The following is a 22,025-nucleotide window of genomic DNA, read 5'->3' as shown; positions in this document are numbered from 1 at the left end:
AACAATAAGGTTTAAAATAAAAATGAAAAGAAAATGGGATATGAAGGATACTAAGAAAATTACAGTACTTAATAACTAATTGAATGTGTGAACGAAGGAGAAAACTGATCTAAAACGGCTTCCATGTCTGGGTCTCAGACAAAATGGTTATTGTCAAATTTGGTTAAGTTACTAATGGTTACTACAATGGTTACTAATCAAATTTGGGATAAGAGGAAACAAGACAATATAAGGATTTGAAAATTCTGAGTTCTTTTCATAATTAACAGAATTCAAGTTTAAACAACCATGCAACATGATCCTGCATTAATTAAAATACAGTAAAATAATAAAACTGACAACATTCATTGCTATAGGATATTGGAGAAAAAGATATACTAATACATTGCTGTCCTGCAACCTGATGAAATTGTTCTGAAAAAAACTTGGCAACAAATATAAAAGCCATAAGAATTATCACATACTTTGACCAAGAAACCCTACTTTTTGGAATTTAGCCCAAGGATGTAATTCAAAAGAAATAAATAACCGATTTGTATAAAAATGTTTATAGCTGTGCTATATATTACAAGCAAAATTTGGAAACAGTCCAATGCCCAATGGTGATGGAATGCTTAGGCAGACTTAGGTGCATTAATGCAATGGAATATTTTATTGCTATTAAGAATGACAATATGAGAACTATGTAGAAACAAGGAAAGGGTCATGTGAAGCAATGAGTAAAAAATGCAGCACTCAAAATGATGCATATACAAAGATCACAACTATGTAAAATTATATCTGTATAACCAGGAGGATTAGAAAGGAATACAGAGCTGGTAATTTAGAGTGCTGACATTTTTGTTATTGTTAGTTCAAGTTGCTGGGGATGTTTATGTGTTTCTAGTTATATTTCACTGTATATTTAGTACATATACATTAACAGAGATAAATCTCTATTTTTTTCTGACACATAAAAGAAAATCCTGATCAGTATCTTTCCTTGCCTTAGGTGATTTAAAAAAAAGATTGTCAGATTTAGTCAAAACTAAATAAGAAAAGTGGTAGCAATTCTCAAGAATATCTGCTAATAGGCCTATCAAGAGCTTTAATATTTCAGTATTTGTAGTGTTTTTCAACTTTTTAACCCAGTTTGCTGGCCAAGATTTTGTAAAGCTTCACTTTCTACAAGAGGACCCTGGTATAGAGTAATTTTTTTGTCTTAAAAAATATAAAATGATGCTATAAAATGCATCATATTAATTGTGCTTTTTCAAACAATGTTTCCTTTCCAACCCATCCTAGAGATTGTGATATACCTTCCCCATCCCATGTTCCCCTGTTGACTACGGAAGGCCTAGAATGATGAGAAAGATGGAGAATCTCTGACTTAGAGTGGGTGAAGCCACTATGGAAAGAGTCCCTCCTTTTTTTCTTAAGACCAAAATAAATAAATAAATAAATAAATAATCAGGAGAAATGCAAATACATTAATTCATTAAATGAACAATGTCATAAGAAAAGCTAAACAATCTGACCTACCCATCTAGGAGGGCGATGACATTCTTCCTCGGCCGCCCAATATTAGGGCCATATAAGCTGGCTCTGGAATAAATCCGGATGGGCTGCAACAGGCTCTTCAGCTGGATGTAATCCTTTCCCAACTGGCTGCCATTTACTGCCCGGCCATGCATGGTCCGATAGTTATTTGGCTCTAGATTAAAAGCAGACATGCAAGTCAGAATTGAGAAGGGTAAGGCTCTGCCAACACTTTCCTGTCCACAGATTTCTCTGCCTTTTTCTTAGTAGTATGAAAAAATAAAAATAAAAAAAATAAAAAAGTGGGTGTGAATTATTTTAACTTAAAGAACCACCCAAACAAAAAAAAGTCAAGTTAGCTTGCTGTTCTGTTCATTTTCAAACTAATTTTCACAAAAGGATAACCTAATCAACACCAGAGACCATACAGATTTTCAGGTGCTACTTCATAATGAATGGTATATTGGATTGAATAGTGTCCCCCAAAATTTATATCTACCAGAATCTCAGAATGTGAGCTCATTTGGAAACAGGATCTTTGAAATGTAACTAGTTATGATAAGGTCATACTAGATTACAGTGGGTCCTAAATCCAATGACTTCTGTCTTTATAAGAGAAAGGAGAAGGAAGTTCAGATACACAGACACGGAGAGAAGAATGCCATGTGACAAAGATTGGAGAGATGTTGCTAGGCTAAGCATTGCTGGCAGCCACCAGAAGCTAGGAAAGAGGCATGGAATAGATTCTCTCTCAAAACCCCCACAAGAAACCAATCCTGCTGATGCTCTGATTTCAGACTTCTGGCCTCCTAAACTATCAGAGAAGCAATTTTTGTTGTTTTAAGCCACGAAGCTTGTGATAATTTGTTATGGCAAGCCTAGAAAACTAATATACATGGTAAGAAGTGAAATCTTCATAAAGATGTTCACTGCCAAAAAGTCAGGAAAAAAATCATATTCAGTAATAACAAAGTAGCTAATTAAAGTAATTTTGAGCAAAGCCTCCTCTTCCAGCTTCCATTACCTTGGTAGCTCTAAAAGGGGAGAAAAATTCCCCAAAACCAGCAGCTCCACACCTGGAGGAGGCTAATTTGATTTGGAATGGTGTGCATACCCCAGGAAAGGCCAGCATCTCAGCTGCCTTGAGACTATGATACTGGCAGGTACAAGAAATAAACCCGTAGTCTTGCAAGAAATATAATAGGAAAATTTGGGGAATAAGGCAGCCACAGTGAACCTTGACAATCTCACACATACCCCCTGTAATCTACAAGGCTAAACAGGCTTAGGAGGGACTACAGGATAGTAGTGTGGATAGTAGGAGGATATCTAGCTATCCATACATTTCCAGATAAGTATGAAACCTAGGACACTTATAAAGGAAACATAAGAAGGCACGACTGAAAGTAAAATCCCAGTTAGACTTGTAACAGGCCTAAATTTTTAATGTGTTTCCCAACCAACACAGAGATCCACGGGCAAAAGGTGGAAGGCTTACTGGCTCAAGGGAATTAAGCAAAACCTCTGATCAATCCTCAGCTCACCATTAAGCTATGTTGACTCAAGTGCGACCTCCAGGAGACTTGTCTTAACAATTAAAAAATGATTAAGAAATAAGACAACTTAAGAGATATCAGTAGCTACATGACTCAAGGGAGACAGACTCTATAGAGTTAGCCCAGGACCTATGGTATGGAGATACAGAATTCAGAGTTGGTGCAGTATATTATCTAAAATGTGTGGTTTTCAACAAAAAACTTATTATACATGAAAAAAATGGAAAAGTTTGGCCCCTACCAGCAAAAAACATAGAAACGGTCTCTTAGGGGGCCTAAATATTAGACTTGGCAGACAAAGACTTACTATAAATATGTTCAAGAACTTAAGAGAGTCTGGGCACAGTGGCTCATGCCTGAAATCCCAGCACTTTGGGAGGCCGAGGCAGATGGATCACTTGAGGTCAGGATTTTAAGACCAGCCTGGCCAACAGAGTGAAACACCATCTCTACTAAAAATATGCAAATTAGTTCCAGCTACTTGGCTTGGGAAGCTGAGGCAGGAGAATTGCTTGAATCTGGGAGGCAGAGGTTGCAGTGAGCCAAGATTGCACCATTGCACTCCAGCCTAGGTGACAGAATGAGACACTATCTCAAAAAAACAGAAAACAAAAAACAAAACTAAAAATAATAAAGAGCTAAAGGAAAGTATAATGTTAATGATTCATCAAATAGAAATATACATAAGGAAAAGGATATTATAAAAAAGAGTCAAAGAAAAGTATTGAACTGAAATGACTAATCTCATACAGGAGCACACAATGAGATTAACAGCTGAGTTTTTATCAGAAAAAAATGGAGGCCAGAAGATGGTAGGATGATATATTCAAACTGCTGAAAGAAAACAAAACAAAACTGATAACCAAGAATTCCATATGCAGCAAACTATCCTTGAAAACTGCATGCAAAGTTAAACATTCTGAGAAAAACAGAGAGAAGAGATTTTGTTGTGAGCAAATATGCCTTATAAGAAATAAGAAAGGAAGTCATTCAGATTGGAATAAAATGATTCCAGATGGTAACTCAAAATCACACAAAGAAATAAAAGACATAAATAAAGGTAATTATATGAATAACTGTAAAAAATATTCATTCCTCTTTTCTTCTCTTAACTGATTTAAAAGACAGTTGCATAAAACAAAAATACACAACCATATTGTTGGGCTTATAAAACATAAAGATATAATATTTAGAATAATAATGGCACAAAGGACTGGGGAATGAAACTGTACTGAAGCAAGTTTCTGTATTAAAGTAGAATTAAGAGCCAGGCATGGTGGTTCACAGCTGTAATCCTCACAATTTGGGAGGCCAAGGTATGTGGATCACCTGAGGTCAGGAATTCGAGACCAGCCTGGCCAACATGGTGAAACCCTGTCTCTACTAAAAATACAAAAAGTACCCGTGTGTGGTGGTGGGTGCCTGTAATCCCAGCTACTCAGGAGGTTGAGGCAGGAGAATCACTTGAACCTGGGAGGTAGAGGTTGCAGTAAGCCAAGATCGCACCATTACACTCCAGCCTGAGTGACACAGTGAGACTCTGTCTCAAACAAACAAACAAACAAAAAAGCAAAAAAACACCTAGAATTAAGTTAGTATTACTTGAAAATAGATTGTGATGAGTTAAGATGTATTGTAATAAGAAACTACTAGGAAAATAACAAAACAAGGTGGATGTGGTGGCTCATGCCTATAATCCCAGCACTTTGCTAGGCTGAGGTGGGAGGACTGCTTGAGCCTAGGTGTTCAAGACCATCCTAGGCAACACAGTGAAACCCCATGTCTACAAAAAAGTTAAAAAATTAGCTGGGTGTGGTGGTGGGCACCTGTAGTCCCAGCTACTCAGGAGGCTGAGGTGGGAGAATCGCTTGAGCCCAAGAGATTGAGGCTACAGTGGGCTGTAGTCGTACCACTGCACTCTAGCCTGGGCAACAGAGCAAGGCCTTGTGTGAAACAAAAGAAAAGAAAAGAAAAGAAAAGAAAAGAAAAGAACAATGAAAACAGTACCTTAGACAATATTTCTTTTACACAAAAAGGCATGAAAAGTGAGAAAGAGGAACAAAAATGCCACGAGATAAATGGAAAACAGCAAGATGGCACATGTAAAGTCAATTATATCAACAATCTCAAATAATGGAAATGGATTAAATACTCCAATTAAAAGCAGAAATTATCAGACTGAATAAAAAATACATCCTAATAAGAGATACATTTCAGATTCAGAAACACAGATAGATTGAAGGAAAAAAATTTTTTAAAAGGTAGACGTTGTGGGCTGCGGCATGGTGGCTCATGCCTGTAATCCCAGAACTTTGGGAGGCCAAAGTGGGTGGACTACGAGGTCAGGAGATCAAGACCATCCTGACTAACATGGTGAAACCCCGTCTCTACTAAAAACACAAAAAATTAGCCAGGCGTGGTGGCAGGCACCTGTAGTCCCACCTACTTGGAAGGCAGAGGCAGGAGAATGGCATGAACCAGGGAGGCGGAACTTGCAGTAAGCTGAGATTGCGCTACTGTACTCCAGTCTGGGTGACAGGGTAAGACTCTGTCTCGAAAAATAAATAAATAAATAAATTTTAAAAGGTAGACTATATAAACAGTAACCATAAGAGAGCAGAAATAACTATACTAATACCAGAAAAAATAGATTTTAAGGTAAAAACATTACTAGAGATAATATGAGGCATTTTATAATGATAAAAGGCATTTTATAATGAGAAGAAGGGTCTCAATATCAGGAAGATGTAACAATTAGAAATATATATGTCCCTAACACCACCAAAATACATTAAACAAAATTGAAGAAAGAAATAGAAAATTCAAGAATAATGGAAGGAGACTTCAACACTACATTCTTAATAATAGATAAAATGACTGGATTAAAAAAATCAGCAAGAATATAGAAGGCTTGATTGGCACTATCAGCTAACTTTACCTAATTGCCATCTACAGAATACTCCACCCAACAACAGCAGGATACACATTCTTTTCTAGCACATAGAGAACATCCTTCAGGACAGACCATATTGTAAGACATAAAACAAATCTCATAAATTTAAAAGGATTAAAATCATACAATGGATGTGCTTCAATCACAATAGAATTAAACTAGAATTCAACAAAAATTGAGAAAATCCCTAAATATTTGAAAATTTAACAAATAATCCACTGGTCAAAGAAGAAATCACAAGGAAATAAAAAAAAATAGAATGGAATAAAAATGAAAATAAAATACATAAAAAGATATGGGATGCAGCTTAAGCAATGCTTCAGGGGGAAATTTATAGACTTAGGCTCCTATATTAGAAATGAACAAAGATCTCAAATTAATAACCTAAGCTTCCACATTAAAAAGGAAAAAAAGAAGAGAAAACCAAATCCAAGCAAAACAAAGGAATGAAATAATAAAAATTAGAGTAGGTATCAATGATATTTTTTAAAATACAGAAAATTCAGAGAAAGCAAAAGTTGGTTATTTGAAAAGACCACAAAACTGATATACCTTTAGTTAGACTGACCACCAAAAAAAGAGAGAGAAGTCACAGATTACCAAAAGGGAACACCAGTAAAGGATCTCACAGTAATTAAGTTGATAAGGAACTACTATGAACATCTTTGTGCCAATAATTTAGAAAACTTAAATAAAATGGTAAATTTCAAAAAAAGGCACAAATTATTAAAACTGACTAAACAAGACACAGAAAATCTATATAGACACATAACAACAATGAAAACTCATTGAGGTAGTAATTAAAAATCTTTCCACAAAGAAAGCCCAGACCTGGACGGTTTAGTTGGTGAATTCTATTAAATATTTAAATAAGAAACACCAATGCTTTACAAACTTCTTCAGAAAATGGAGGAAGAGGGAACACTTTTCAACTTATGTTATAAGGCCAATATTACCCTGACGCCAAAGCCAGTCAAAGACATCACAAGAGGCTAGGTGCAGTGACTCATGCTTGTAATCCCAACACTTTGGGAGGCCGAGGCAGGTGAATCATTTGAGGTCAGAAGCTCAAGACCCATCTGGCCAACATGGTGAAGCCCCATCTCTACTAAAAATACAAAAATTAGCCAGGCAGTAGAGGTGCACACCTGTAATTCCAGCTACTCAGGAGGCTGAAGCAGGAGAATCACTTGAGCCTGGGAGGTGGAGTTTGCAATGAGCTGAGATTGTGCCACTGCACTCCAGTCTGGGTGACAGAGTGAGACCCTTTCTCAAAAACAGTAACAACAACAACAAAACAAAGACATCACAAGAAAACTACAGACCAATATCCCTCATCATACAGATGTAAAATCCCCAACAAAATATTTACAAAGTGAGTCCAGCAACATATGAAAAGTTTTATACACTATGACCAGGTGGGATTTACGCGAGGAATGCAAGGTTGATTTAATGTTAAAGCCTTTTAACTAATGTAAAATACCATTGTAATAGAAAAAAGACCAAAACTAAATTATCATCTCAATAGCTGCAACACCACCACCAAAACTCATTTGACAAATGCAACACCCGTTTCTGATAAATATTCCCAACAAACTGAATAGAAGGGAGCTTCCTCAACTTGATAAAGAGTATCTAAGAAAAACCTAGACCTAACATCATACTTAATGGTGAAATATGGACTGTGTGCCCCTAAGACTAAGGAGAAGACAAGGATGTCTGTTCTGCCACTTAAGAGTCAACATTTGTACTAGAGATTCTAGCCAGTGCAGTCAGGCAAGGGAGAGAAATAAAAAGCATTCAAATTGGAAAGGAAGAAGTAAAACTGTTATTATTCTCAGACAATATGATCCTCCATACAGAAAATCCTAAGGAATCCACACATAGGAGGCGAAAAAGTACAAAATCTAAAAAACAAATTCAGCAAGGTTGGAGGGGATACAATATCAATTTATAAAATCAATTATATTTCTAAGTATTATTGATACACAATCCAAAAATGAAATTATAAAAATAATTTCATTCCCAATTGCATAAAAAAGAATAATATACTTAAGAACAAGTAATTAACAAAAGAAGTACAAAATGTATACACTGAAAACTACAAAACATTGCTGAGATAAATTAAAAATTAAATAAATGTAGAGATGATCTATGCTCATGATAGGAAGATTTTGTATTGCTAAGATGGCAATTCTTCCCAAATTGATCTATAGATTCAATGCTATCTCCATTAAAATTCCAGGAGGCTTTAATGAAGAAATTAACAAGCTAGTCCCAAATTTTACATGGAAATGCAAACACCAAGGATAGCCAAATTAATTTTGAAAAAAAAAGCAACAAAGTTGGAGGATTTACATTTCCACATTTTAGCACTCATAATAAAGCTATTGTAATTAAGACAGTGTAGTCCTAGCATAAGGAAAGACACACAGATCAGCGGAACAGAATTAAGAGTATAGAACTAAAACTATTTATGATCAATTGATTTTTTTACAAAGGTGCCAAGATAAGCAAATGGGGAAAAAATTGTCTTTTTAATAAACAGTACTGGGAATCTCTATATCCATATGCAAAAAGACTAATTTATAGCCTTACTTCACAAGGTTCACAAAAATTAACTCCCAATAGATTTAGGGCCAAATGTAAGAGCTAAAACAATGAAATTTTTAGAAGAAAATATAGGAAAAAACTCCTTGTGATCTTGGATTAAGCAAAGATCATTGCACCAAAAGCATAATTCATAAAATAAAAACTGATAAATTGAACTTTATCAAAATTCAAAGCCTTTGCACTTTAGAAGATGCTACCAAGTTACAAAAGATGAAGTAAAAAAATTATTTGCAAATCATATACTTGAATTTTTTAAAAAAACATGTATCCAGAATATATAAAGAACTCTTACAATTCAATAATAATATAAATAACCCACTTAAAAGAGCAAAAGCTTTGGGCTGATGTTTCACAAATGAAGTAGAAATGGCTAGTAAGTACATGAAAAGGTGCCCAACATCATTAGTTACTAGGGAAGTGGAACTGTTTTCAGGTCCTTCTATTTAACATCTATCTCTTCTATAAGGATGTAGGCAGCTATATTCATCTGTTATTTACTTTTTTTTTTTTCTTGTGACATAGGGTCTTGCTCTGTTACCCAGGCTGGAGTCCAGTGGTGCAACCTTGGCTCACTGCAACCTTGAGTTCCTGGGCTCAAGTGATCCTCCCACCTCAGCCATCTGAGTAGCTGAGACCACAGGTGCACGCCAGCACATTCTGCTTAATTTTTGTATTTTTTGTAGAGATGGGGTTTCATTATGTTTCCGAGGCTGGGCTTAAACTCCTGAGCTCAATCTGACCACCTTGGCCTCTCAAAGTGCTGGGATTACAGGCATTAGCCACCATGACCAGCCTGTTATTTACCATTGTATCTTTCTAACCTAGTGAAGAAAGCCAAGAAATCTAAATATAATTTAAAAAGTAATAACCATAAGGTAGTAGAAAAAGTACTTCACTTTCTATTAGATATCCCAAGTTCCTGACTTAGATTTGGTACTTACTGCTGCCTATAGCAATTCACGTCACCTCTTCAAATGTGTTTCTTCACTTATGTAATACTTTATCAGGCACTTTATTTAGCATTTTGAGGTCCAAATAGAAGAGTCTGTTTGGAAGTGCTATATAAACTAAACACTATGCAAATATAGGATCACAATATTGCTGATAATTACAAATATAAACCTCTAAGGGAGTAACACTAAGTCTTTGTAATCAACCAGTGGCAAGAAATAGGCATTTTATATCCTTTAAAATAAAAGATAAACACATGTTATTCTTTTTAAATAGTTTCATTGCAATACAAAACACATACAATTCACCAATTTAACGTGTATAATTCAATGGTTTTTAGTATTTTCACACAGTTGTGCAACCATCACAACACATTTTAGAACATTTTAATCATCCCAGAAAAAAACTCTGTGCCCTTTAGCAGTCACCCCTCACCCCTCATGGGCTCCCCAGCCCTAAAAAACCACTAATCTACTTTCTGTCTCTGTAGGTTTGTCTATTCTAGACATTTCATATAAGGGGAATTATACAATGTGTTGTCTTTTGTGACTAGATTCTTTCATTTAGCATAGTCTTCTCAAGGTTCATCCATGTTGTAGAATGTATCAGTACTTCATTCCATTTTGTAGCATGTAGTATTTCTTTGTATGTATTTGTCACGTGTCATTTATCAAGTCATCAATTGATAGGCATTTAGGTTGTTTCCACTTTTTTTTGCTATTAAAAGTAATTCTGTTATTAACATTCATGTAGAAGTTTTTGTATGGACGTATGTTTTCATTTCTCTTGGATATATATCTAGAAGTGGAATTGTTAGGTTACTTGGTAATTTTATGTTTAACTTTCTGAGGATCTACCAGACTGTTTTCCAAAGTGGCTATACCATTTGACATTCCCACCAGCAGTGTGTGAAGGTTTCAGTTTCTCCACAACCTTGTCAACATTTGTTACTTTACTTTGCCTTTTTAAAATTTGGCCATCCTAGTAAGAGTGAAGTGGTATTTAATTGCGGTTTTGATTTGCTTTTCCATGATGGCTAGTGATGTCGAGCATTTTTTCATGTACTTGCTTGTCATTTGTATATCCTCTTTGGAGACATGAAATATTTTGTCCAAAATACTCTTTTAACTGCTTCTTGTGTTGTCCTTAATATGAGTGAAACAGTCCTGCAAATGATATTCATATTTCCAAAAAGTAGGTCTTCATCATGACTCACAGTCTTTTTTCTTAATTAATAAACTTTATTTTTATTTTTAGAGCAATTTTAGGTTCACAGAAAATTGAGCAGAGAGTACCCGTATAGTTTGTCCCTTACACACACACACACACACACACACACACACAAAATTTACCTTTATTATCTTGCCTTGATCTGATACAGTTGTTACAAATAATAAACTACCATTGACACATACATCATTATTAACTGAAATCCATAGTCTACATTTGGGTTTACTCTTCCTGTTGTACAGTTGTGTGAGTTTTGAAAGGTGCAAAATGTCACATATACACCATTACAGTGCCATAGAGAATAAGTTCACCATCCTAAAAATCCCACATACTCTGTCCATTTATTCCTCCCTCCATTCATTACTCCTCCCTAACTACTGGCAACGACTGATCTATTTACTCTCTGTATACGGTTTTACCTTTTCCAGGATGTCATATAGTCATAATCACAGCTTACAGTTTTCTAAATGAGGTAAGGAGTTGGCCTCACATTGTGTGAACTGTCTCCTGGAGCATGTCTAGTACTCCAAGCCAAAAAATGACCATATCAGGTTTTCTGTCCCTTGTCAATCTCATTTGGATAGAGAAGTCAATGGTGTGTCAATGAGGTAAGCCTTGACAACAGATTCAGTCTTCACTTTTACAAGTTATTGGAAAGGTTTTAAAATATTTAAAAATAGGCAAGAATTCTATTGGACCATTTCAGTTAAGTGTGTTCTTGTTTATAGTATCCTGTTCTGAGAAAACAAAGGTGAGTATTTAAGAAATGAGTAGGCCAGGTACAGGGGCTCACACCTGTAATCCCAGCACTTTGGGAGGCTGAGGCGGGAGGATCACCCGAGGTCAGGAGTTCAAGACCAGCCTGACAAACACAGAAAAACCCCATCTCTACTGAAAATACAAAATTTGCCAGATGTGGTGGTGCATGCCTGTAATCCCAGCTACGAGGCAGGCTGAGGCAGGCTGAGGCAGGAGAATCACTTGAACCTGGGAGGCGGAGGTTGCGGTGAGGAGAGATCATGCCATTGCACTCCACCTGGGCAACAAGAGCAAAATTCCATCTCAAAAAACAAAAAACAAAAAACAAAAAAAAAAAAAAGAAAAAGAAAAAGAAAAAAAGAAATGAGTAGAAAGTGAGGATAATTATTTATTATGGTCCTTAAAGTGTCCATTTTCTCTGCAGTGGTGGCTCATATCAGTGAGAAAAACAAAACAAATGAAGACTTTGGTCATACCAATGATTCATTCAACCTTCACACACATAGCAGCTAATATGGTTTGGCTGTGTCCCCACCCAAATCTAATCTTGAATTGTAGCTCCCATAATTCCTAAGTGTTGTGGGAGGGACCCAGTGGGAGACAACTGAATCATAGGGGTAGTTCCCTTATACTGTTCTCGTGGTAGTGAATAAGTCTCACAAGATCTGATGATTTTATAAGGGGTTTCCTCTTTGGCATGGTTTTCCTTCTCTCTTGACTGCTGCCATATAAGATGTGCCTTTTGCCTTCCACCATGATTGTGAGGCCTCCCCATCCACGTGGAACTGTGAGTCCATTAAACCTCTTTTTCTTTATAAATTACCCAGTCTTGGATATATCTCTATCAGCAGCATGAATAGGGACTAATGCAGTAAATTGGTACTGGGTAGTGGGTTACTGCTGTAAAGATACCTGAAAATGTGGAAGCAACTTTGAAATTGGGTAACAGGCAGAGGTTGGAACAGTTTGAAGGGCTCAGAAGAAGACAGCAAAATGTGCGAAAGTTTGGAACTTCCTAGAGACTTGTTGAATGACTTTGACCAAAATGCTGATAATAATATGGACAATGAAATCCAAGCTGAGGACCAGGCACGGTGGCTCATGCCTGTAATCCCAACACTTTGGGAGGTTGAGACAGGTGAATCACTTGAGGTCAGAAGTTCAAAACCAGCCTGGCCAACATAGTGAAACCCCGTCACTACTAAGAATACAAAAAAATTATCTGGGCATGGTGGCACACACCTGTAATCCCAGGTACTTAGGAGGCTGAGGCAGGAGAATAGCTTTAATCCAGGAGGCAGAGGTTGCAGTGAGCCAAGATCATGCCACTGCACTCCAGCCTGGGTGACAAAGTGATACTCCACCTCAAAAAAAAAAAAAAGAAAGAAAGAAATCATCCAAGCTAAGATGGTCTCAGATGGAGATGAGGAACTTGTTGAGAACGGTAGTAAAGGTGACTCTTGCTATGTTTTAACAAAGAGGCTGGCAGTATTTTGCCCCTGCCCTAGAGATATGTGGAACTTTGAACTTGAGGGGGATGATTTAGGGTATCTGGCAGAAGAAATTTCCCTTTTTTTTTTTGAGATAGAATTTCGCTCTTATTGCCCATGCTAGAGTGCAATAGTACAATGGCACAATCCTGGCTCACTGCAACCTCTGCCTCCCAGGTTCAAGTGATTCTCCTGCCTCAGCTTTCCAAGTAGCTGGGATTACAGGCATGCATCGCCACGCCTGACTAATTGTGTATTTTTAGTACAGATGGGGTTTCACTATGTTGGTCAAGCTGGTCTCAAACTCCTGACCCCAAGTGATCCACCCATCTTGGCCTCCCAAAGTGCTGGAATTACAGGCCTGAGCCACCACACCCAGCTAAGAAATTTCTAAACAGCAAAGCATTCAAGAGACGACTTGGGCGCTGTTAAAAACATTCAGTCTTAAAAGGGAAACAGAGCATAAAAGTTTCAAAAATTTGCAGCCTGATTATGTGATAGAAAAGAAAAACCCATTTTCTGAGGAGAAATTCAAGCCTGCTGGAGAAATTTGCATAAGTAACAAGGAGCCAAACATTAATTGCCAAGACAAGGGGAAGAATGTCTCCAGGGCATGTCAGAGACATAAACAGCAGTCCCTCCCACCACTGGCCTGGAGGCCTAGGAGGAAAAAATGGTTTTGTGGGCTGGGCTTAAGGCCTCCCTTCTCTGTGCAGCCTGCGAGCTTGGTGCCCTTCATCCCAGTCACTCTAGCCATGGCTAAAAAGGGCAAAGGTACAGTTCAGGCCATGGCTTCAGAAGGTGCAAGCTCCAAGCCTTGGCAGCTTCCATGTGGTATTGAGCCTGCAGGTGCACAGAAGTCAAGAACTGAGGTTTGGGAACCTCTGCCTAGCTTTCAGAGGATGTATGAAAATGCCTGGATGTCCAGGAAGAAGTTTGCTACAGGGGTGAAGCCCTCATGGAGAACCTCTGCTAGGGCAGTGTGGAAGGGAGATATGGGGTTGACGCCCCCACAAAGAATCCCCACTGGGGCACTGCCTAGTGGAGCCGTGAGAAGAGGGCCAACATCCTCTAGACCTCAAAAAAGCTCCAGACACTCAATGGCAGCCCATGAAGGCAGCCAGGAGTGGGGCTGTACCCAGCAAAGCCACAGGGGCAGAACTGCCCAAGACCACGGGAACCCACCTTTTACATCAGTGTGACCTGGATGTGAGATATGGAGTCAAAGGAGATCATTCTGGAGCTTTATGATTTGACTGCCCTGCTCGATTTCAGACTTGCATGAGGCCATTAGCCTCTTTGTTTTGGCTAATTTCTCCCATTTGGAACAGCTGTATTTATCCAATACTTGTACTACCATTTATCTAGGAAGTAACTAACTTGCTTTTGATTTCACAGGCTAATAGGCAGAAGGGACTTGTCTTGTCTCAGATGAGACCTTGGACTGTGTACTTTTGAGTTAATGCTGAAATGAGTTAAGACGTTGGGGTACTGTTGGGAAGGCATGATTGGTTTTTAAATGTGAGGACATGAGATTTGGGAGAAGCCAGGGGTAGAATGATATGGTTTGGCTGTGTCCCCACTCAAATCTCATCTTGAATTGTAGCTCCCATAATTCCCATGTGTTGTGGGAGGGACCTGGTGGGAGATACTTGAATCATGGGGTCAGTTTCCCCCATACTGTTCTCGTGGTAGTGAATAAGTCTCACAAGTTCTGATGATTTTATAAGGGGTTTCCCCTTTTGCTTGTTTTTTTTATTCGATTCTGGCTACTGCCATGTAATACATGCCTTTCACCTTCTGCCATGATTGTGAGGCCTCCCCAGCCACATGGAACTCTGAGTCCATTAAACTCTTTTTCTTTATAAATTACCAGTCTTGGGTATGTCTTTATCAGCAGCATGAAAATGGAGTTTATACAGCAGCTGTCCCACAAATGTTTTCTGTAACTATCTAACTATGACAGTAACCAGAATCTTAGTGAGAGAACATGGTTCTCCACCATGATAATGAACTCCAAGAACCAATGTAATTCAAACTTCACTCACTTCCCTTAATAATCAAAAGACAATTAACTTAAGTGCTTAAAAATGTAAGCTATGAATTTATGAATACATTTGCAAATTAATTTATACTTTTATTCTATATTATTTGTTGGTTTAACAATTTTCCTGATTCAGTTCTTCACATCTTTCAAACTATAAGAGATTCCTCCAGTTCTAGCATATGAGAGTTAAATAGTTTAATGGTTTTAAATTTATCCTAACTTTACCTTTAGATAATAAACTCCTGGAGACTAGGATTTCTTTGTTCTGTATATTCACTCTGTATCATAGTATGTTATGCCAAGCTATAAAGTAGTGGGCAGAGAAGGAATTCAAGGATTCTTCCAACTCCCATTTCACATTTGGCATATTTGGCAGGTGCGGGCCGGGCGTGGTGGCTCACGCCTATAATCCTAGCACTTTGGGAGGCTAAGGCAGGTGAATCACTTGAGGTCAGGAGTTTAAGACCAGCCTGGCCAATATGGTGAAACCCCATCGCTACTAAAGATACAAAAATTAGTTGGGCGTGGTGGTGCATGCCTGTAATCCCATCCACTCAGGATGCAAGGCAGGAGAATCGCCTGAATCCAGGAGGTGGAGATTTCAATGGGCCGGGATCGCACCACTGCACTTGAACCTGGGTGACAGAGCAAAACTCTGTCTCCAAAAAAAAAAAAATAAATAAAAAAAATAAAAAAAGAAGAATAAAAAAGAAAAAGAAAAAAAAATAGTACTAGGCATATTTTGCAGGTGCTTCACATATAGTTAATGCAAGAATGACTAAACACCATGAGAGTATGTTTCTGAATAAGAGTGTGTGGGGAAAGAATTGAGAAGATGAAGGTTGAAGGAGAGAAGCAGACAGGAAGAGAAAACTGAGAAAAGAAAGCAGGTAAAGAGACTATATGGTTTCTTGTTTTTCTCCTTCCTCCTCCTCTTTTCCCCTGCTCTCCTTCCCTAACTATCAAAACTCTATCTTCTGAAAATACAGTTCAATAAAGCTCTTAGCTGTGACCTATCCTCATAAATAATTGACAATATGTAGACTGTGATTGAATTTTATGTTTGGCTTTCACATGTTATATACACATAAAATATAGGATCAAAATATATAAATGCACATTTATACATTATACATAAATGAACATAAAAATAATTCCCTGGCAAGATGGCCAAATAGGAACAGCTCCGGTCTGCAGCTCCCAGCAAGACCAACACAGAAGGCAGGTGATTTCTGCATTTCCAACTGAGGTACCCCATTCATCTCATTGGGACTGGTTAGACAAGTGGGTGCAGCCCCCGGAGGATAAGCAGAAGCAGGGTGGGGCATCACCTCATCCAGGAAGTGCAAGAGGTCAGGGAACTCTCTCCCCTAGCCAAGAGAAGCCATGAGGGACTATGTTGTGATGGACAGTGCTTGCTGGCCCAGATACGACGCCTTTCCCATGGTCTTCACAACCCACATACCAGGAGATTCCCTCAGGCGCCTACACCACCAGGGTCCCTGGTTTCAGGCACAAAACTGGGCAGCCATTTGAGCAGACACTGAGCTAGCTGCAGGAGTTTTTTTGTACCCCAGTGGCACCTGGAATGCCAGTGAGACAGAACTGTTCGCTCCCCTGAAAAGAGGGCTGAAGCCAGGGAGCCAAGTGGTCTTGCTCAGCAGATCCTGCACCCACAGAGAACAGCAAGCTAAGATTCACTGGTTTGAAATTCTCATTGCCAGCACAGCAGTCTGAAGTTGACCTGGGACGCTTGAGCTTGGTTGGGGGAGGGATGTCCACCATTACTGAGGCTTGAGTAGGTAGTTTTCCCCTCACAGTGTTAAGAAAGCTGCTGGGAAGTTCAGACGGGGTGGAGCCCACCGCAGCACAGCAAAGCCACTGTAGCCAGACAGCCTCTCTAGATTCCTCCTCTCTGCGCAGCGCATCTTTGAAAGAAAGGCAGCAGCCCTAGTCAGGGGCTTTTAGATCAAACTACCATCTCCCTGGGACAGAGCACCTGGGGGTAGGGGCAGCTGTGGGTGCAGCTTCAGCAGACTTAAACGTCCCTGCCTGCCAGCTCTGAAGAGAGCAGTGGATCTCCCAGAACAGCAATCAAGCTCTGCTAAGGGAGACTGCCTCCTCAAGTGGGTCCCTGACCCCAGTGCCTCCTGATGGGATGAAGCTTCCAGAAGAAGGAGTAGGCAGCAATCTTTGCTGTTCTGCAGGCTTCTCTGGTGATGCCCAGGCAAACAGGGTTTGGAGTGGACCTCCAGCAAACTCCAACAGACCTGGAGCCTGACTGTTAGAAGGAAAACTAACAAACAGAAAGCAATAGCATCAACATCAACAAAAAGGATGACCATGCAAAAGCTCCATCTGAAGGTCACTAACAGCAAAGACCATAAGTAGATAAATCCAAGAAGATGAGGAAAAACCAGCACAAAAGGCTGAAAATTCCAAAAACGAGAATGCCTCTTCTCCTCCAAAGGATCACAACTCCTTGCCAGCAAGGGAACAAAACTGGACAGAGAATGAGTTTGATGAATTGGCAGAAGTAGGCTTCAGAACGTGGGTAATAAAAAGCTCCTCTGAGCTAAAGGAACATGTTCTAACCCAATGCATGAAAGCTAAGAACCTTGATGAAAGACTAAAGGAATTGCTAATTAGAATAACCAGTTTAGAGAAGTATATAAATGACATGATGGAGTTGAAAAACACAGCACAAGAACTTTGTGAAGCATGCACAAGTGTCAACAGCTAAATCAATCAAGGGGAAGAAAGGATATCGGAGATTGATTATCAACTAATGAAATAAAGCATGAAGACAAGATTAAGGAAAAAGCATGAAAAGAAACAAACAAAGCCTGCAAGAAGTATGGGACTATGTAAAAAGACCAAACCTACATTTGATGGTGTACCTGAAAATGATGGGGAGAATGGAACCAAGTTGGAAAACACACTTCAGGATATTATCCAGGAGGACTTCTCCAACATAGCAAGACAGGTCAACATTCAAATTCAGGAAATACAGAGACCACCACAAAGATACTCTTCGAGAAGAGCAACCCCAAGACACATAATCATTAGATTCACCAAGGTTGAAATGAAGGAAAAAATGTTAAGGGCAGTCAGAGAGAAAGGTCAGGTTACCCACAAAGGGAAGCTCATCAGACTAACAGCAGATCTCTCTGCAGAAACCCTACAAGCCAGAAGAGAGTGGGGGCAAACATTCAACATTATTAAAGAAAATAATTTTCGACCCAGAATTTCATATCCAGCCAATCTAAGCATCATAAGTGAAGGAGAAATAAATCCTTTAGAGACAAGAAAACACTAGGGATTTTGTCACCACCAGGCCTGCCTTACAAGAGTCCTGAAGGAAGCATTTAATGTGGAAAGGAAAAACTGGTACCAGCCACTGCAAAAACATACCAAAATGTAAAGACCAATGACACTATGAAGAAACTGCATCAACTAATGGGCTAAACAACCAGCTAGCATCATAATGACAGGATCAAATTCACACATAACAATATTAACCTTAAATTTAAATGGGCTAAATGCCCCAATTAAAAGACACAGACTGGCAAACTGGATAGAGTCAAGACCTGTTGGTGTGCTGTGTTCAGGAGACCCATCTCAAGTGCAAAGACAGACATAGGCTCAAAATAAAGGGATGGAGGAATATTTACCAAGCAAATGGAAAGAAAGAAAAAAAAAAGCAGGGGTTGTAATCCTAGTCTCTGACAAAACAGAGTTTAAACAAACAAAGACAAAGAAGGGCATTACATACTGGTAAAGGGATCAATGCAACAAGAAGAGCTAACTATCTTAAACATATATGCACCCAATACAGGAGCACCCAGATTCATAAAGCAAGTTCTTAGAGACCTACAAAGAGACTTAGACTCCCACACAATAATAGTGGGAGACTTTAACACCCCACTGTCAATGCTAGACAGATCAACGAGACAGAAAATTAACAAGGATATTCAGGACTTGAACTCAGCTCTGGACCAAGCAGGCCCAATAGACATCTACAGAACTCTCCACTCCAAATCAACAGAATATACGTTCTTCTCAGCACCACATTGCACTTATTCCAAAATTGACCACACAATTGGAAGCAAAACACTCCTCAGCAAAAGAATGGAAATAATAATTAATAGATGCAGAAAAGTCCTTTGATAAAATTCAACACCCCTTCATTCTAGAAGCATTCAATAAACTAGGTATTAATGGACCATATCTCAAAATAGCTGTTTATGACAAATCCACTGCCAATATCATACTAATGGGCAAAAACTGGAAGCATGCCCTTTGAAAACTAGCACAAGACAAGGATGCCCTCTCTTACCACTCCTATTCAGCACAGTATTGGAATTTCTGGCCAGGGCAATTAGTCAAGAGAAAGAAATAAAGTGAATTCAAATAGGAAGAGAGGAAGTCAAATTATCTCCATATGCAGATGACATGACTGTATATTTAGAAAACCCCATCATCTCAGCCCCAAAACTCCTTAAGCTGATAAGCAACTTCACCAATGTCTCAGGATACAAAATCAGAGTACAAAAATCAGAAATATTCCTATACACCAATAATAGACAAACAGAGAGCCAAATCACGAGTAAATTCCCATTCACAATTGCTACAAAGAGAAAAAAGTACCTAGGAATCCAACTTACAAGGGATGTGAAGGACCTCTTCAAGGAGAACTACAAACCATTGCTCAAGAAAATAAGAGAGGACACAACAAACGAAAAAACCTTTCATACTCATGAATAGGAAGAATCAATATTGTGAAAATGGCCATACTGTCCAAAGTAATTTATAGATTCAATGTTATTCCTATCAAGCTACCATTGACTTTCTTCACAGAATTAGAAAAAAATACTTTAGATTTCATATTTCATATGGAGCTAAAAAAGAGCCCGTATAGTCAGGACAATCCTAAGCAAAAAGAACAAAGCTGGAGGCATGATGCTACCTGATTTCAAACTATACTATGAGGCTACAGTAACCAAAACAGCATGGTACTGGTACCAAAACAGATATATAGACCAATGGAACAGAACAGAGGTCTCAGAAATAACATCACACATCTACACATCTACAAATAACATCACACATCTACACACATCTAACATCACACATCACACATCTACAATTTGTCAGCTTTGATAAACCTGACAAAAACAAGCAATGGGGAAAGGATTCCCTGTTTAATAAATGGTGTTGGGAAAACTGGCTAGCCATATGCAGAAAACTGAAACTGGACCCCTGGCTTACATCTTAAACAAAAATTAACTCAAGATGGATTAAAGATTAAACATAAGACCTAAAACCATAAAATCCCTAGAAGAAAACCTAGGCAATACCATTCAGGACATAGGCATGGGCAAAGACCTCATGACTAAAACACCAAAAGCAATTGCAACAAAAGCCAAAATTGACAAATGGGATCTCATTAAACTAACGAGCTTCTGCACAGCAAAAGAAACTATCATCAGAGTGAACAGGCAACCTACAGAATGAGAGAAAATTTTGGCAATCTATCCATCTGACAAAGGGCTAATATTCAGAATCTACAAGGAACTTAAACAAATTTACAAGAGAAAAACAAATGACCCTATCAAAAAGTGGGTGAAGGATATGAACAGACACTTTTCAAAAGAAGACATTTATGCAGCCAACAAAGATATGAAAAAATGCTCATCATCAGTGGTCTTTAGACAAACGCAAATCAAAACCACAATGAGATACCATCTCATGCCAGTTAGAATTACGATCATTAAAAAGTCAGAAAACAACAGATGCTAGAGAAGATGTGGAGAAACAGGAATGTTTTTACACTGTTGGTGGGAGTGTAAATTAGTTTAACCATTGTGGAAGACAGTGTGGTGATTCCTCAAGGATCTAGAATAGAAATACCATTTGACCTAGCAATCTCATTACTGGAATATATACTCAAAGGATTATAAACCATTCTACTACAAAGACACACGCACACATATGTTTACTGTAGCACTATTCACAATAGCAAAGACTTGGAACCAACACAAATGCCCATCAATGATAGAGTGGATAAAGAGAATGTGGCACATATACACTATGGAATACTATGCAACCATAAAAAAGAATGAGTTCATGTCCTTTGCAGTGACATGGATGAAGCTGGAAGCCATCATTCTCAGCAAACTAATACAGGAAGAGAAAACCAAACACTGCATGTTCTCACTGCATGTTCTCTCTCATGAGTGAGAGGGAATGGGAGGGATATCATTAGGACAAATAACTAGTGTAGACGACAGGTTGATGGGTGCAGTAAACCACCATGGCCTGTGTACACCTATGTAAAAAACCTACCCATTCTGCACATGCTAAAAAAAAAGAAAAGAAAAAAATACATAAATACATCATACATTTATCCACCTAAACACAGACTAAAAGCTTAATAAATATTGAGGTAATGTATGAATCAAGCTGCTCTTCCAGAATCATAAGAATCATTATCTCCAACTTTCTAAGGTCAGAAACTTGATTTTACAAAATTACTTAGTAGACAGACTCCAGAGAACTAAGTCATATAACTAAGTATTATAAGAGAATAATGCACGAATGTATATAGGTCAGGTTATGGGTATGAGTATATAAGATTGATTCAGTAATTAATTATAGTAGCTTTTACTTGCTTATAGAAATGGGCAGATGTATTTGGGAAGCACGTTTATAGTTCATAATGTAGTTCAGTGTTCATTCAATTAGAGGTATTGCATTATCTTAAGGTAATTTTTGTGATTAAGTATAGCCCTCTAAAGAACAAACACCATTTCCCTGAAATGGAGTTGGACTAGAATTTATATACACTTCCAGAGTTTGAGTCCCAGCTTCAAAATTTCTCCAGTTCTTTCTTACTTTAAATTCAC

General features: G+C 38.3%; 1 protein-coding gene across 9 annotated transcripts in view; it reads right to left on the bottom strand.

Annotated features, from left to right (window-relative positions):
• Window positions 1–22,025, bottom strand: part of LOC105478425 (heparanase 2 (inactive)) — an 870,370-nt gene that overhangs the window by 265,636 nt on the left and 582,709 nt on the right. For all 9 annotated transcript variants that reach the window (XM_071069334.1, XM_071069329.1, XM_071069335.1 and 6 more), the window contains one exon: window positions 1,522–1,693. In XM_071069334.1, coding sequence (XP_070925435.1) covers window positions 1,522–1,693 — 172 coding nt within the window. The remainder of the gene's footprint in view (window positions 1–1,521; window positions 1,694–22,025) is intronic.

This window comes from Macaca nemestrina, chromosome 9 (genome assembly GCF_043159975.1).
Source record: "Macaca nemestrina isolate mMacNem1 chromosome 9, mMacNem.hap1, whole genome shotgun sequence".
Classification (NCBI taxonomy): domain Eukaryota; kingdom Metazoa; phylum Chordata; class Mammalia; order Primates; family Cercopithecidae; genus Macaca; species Macaca nemestrina.
This window is presented reverse-complemented; position numbering and strand designations above follow the sequence as displayed.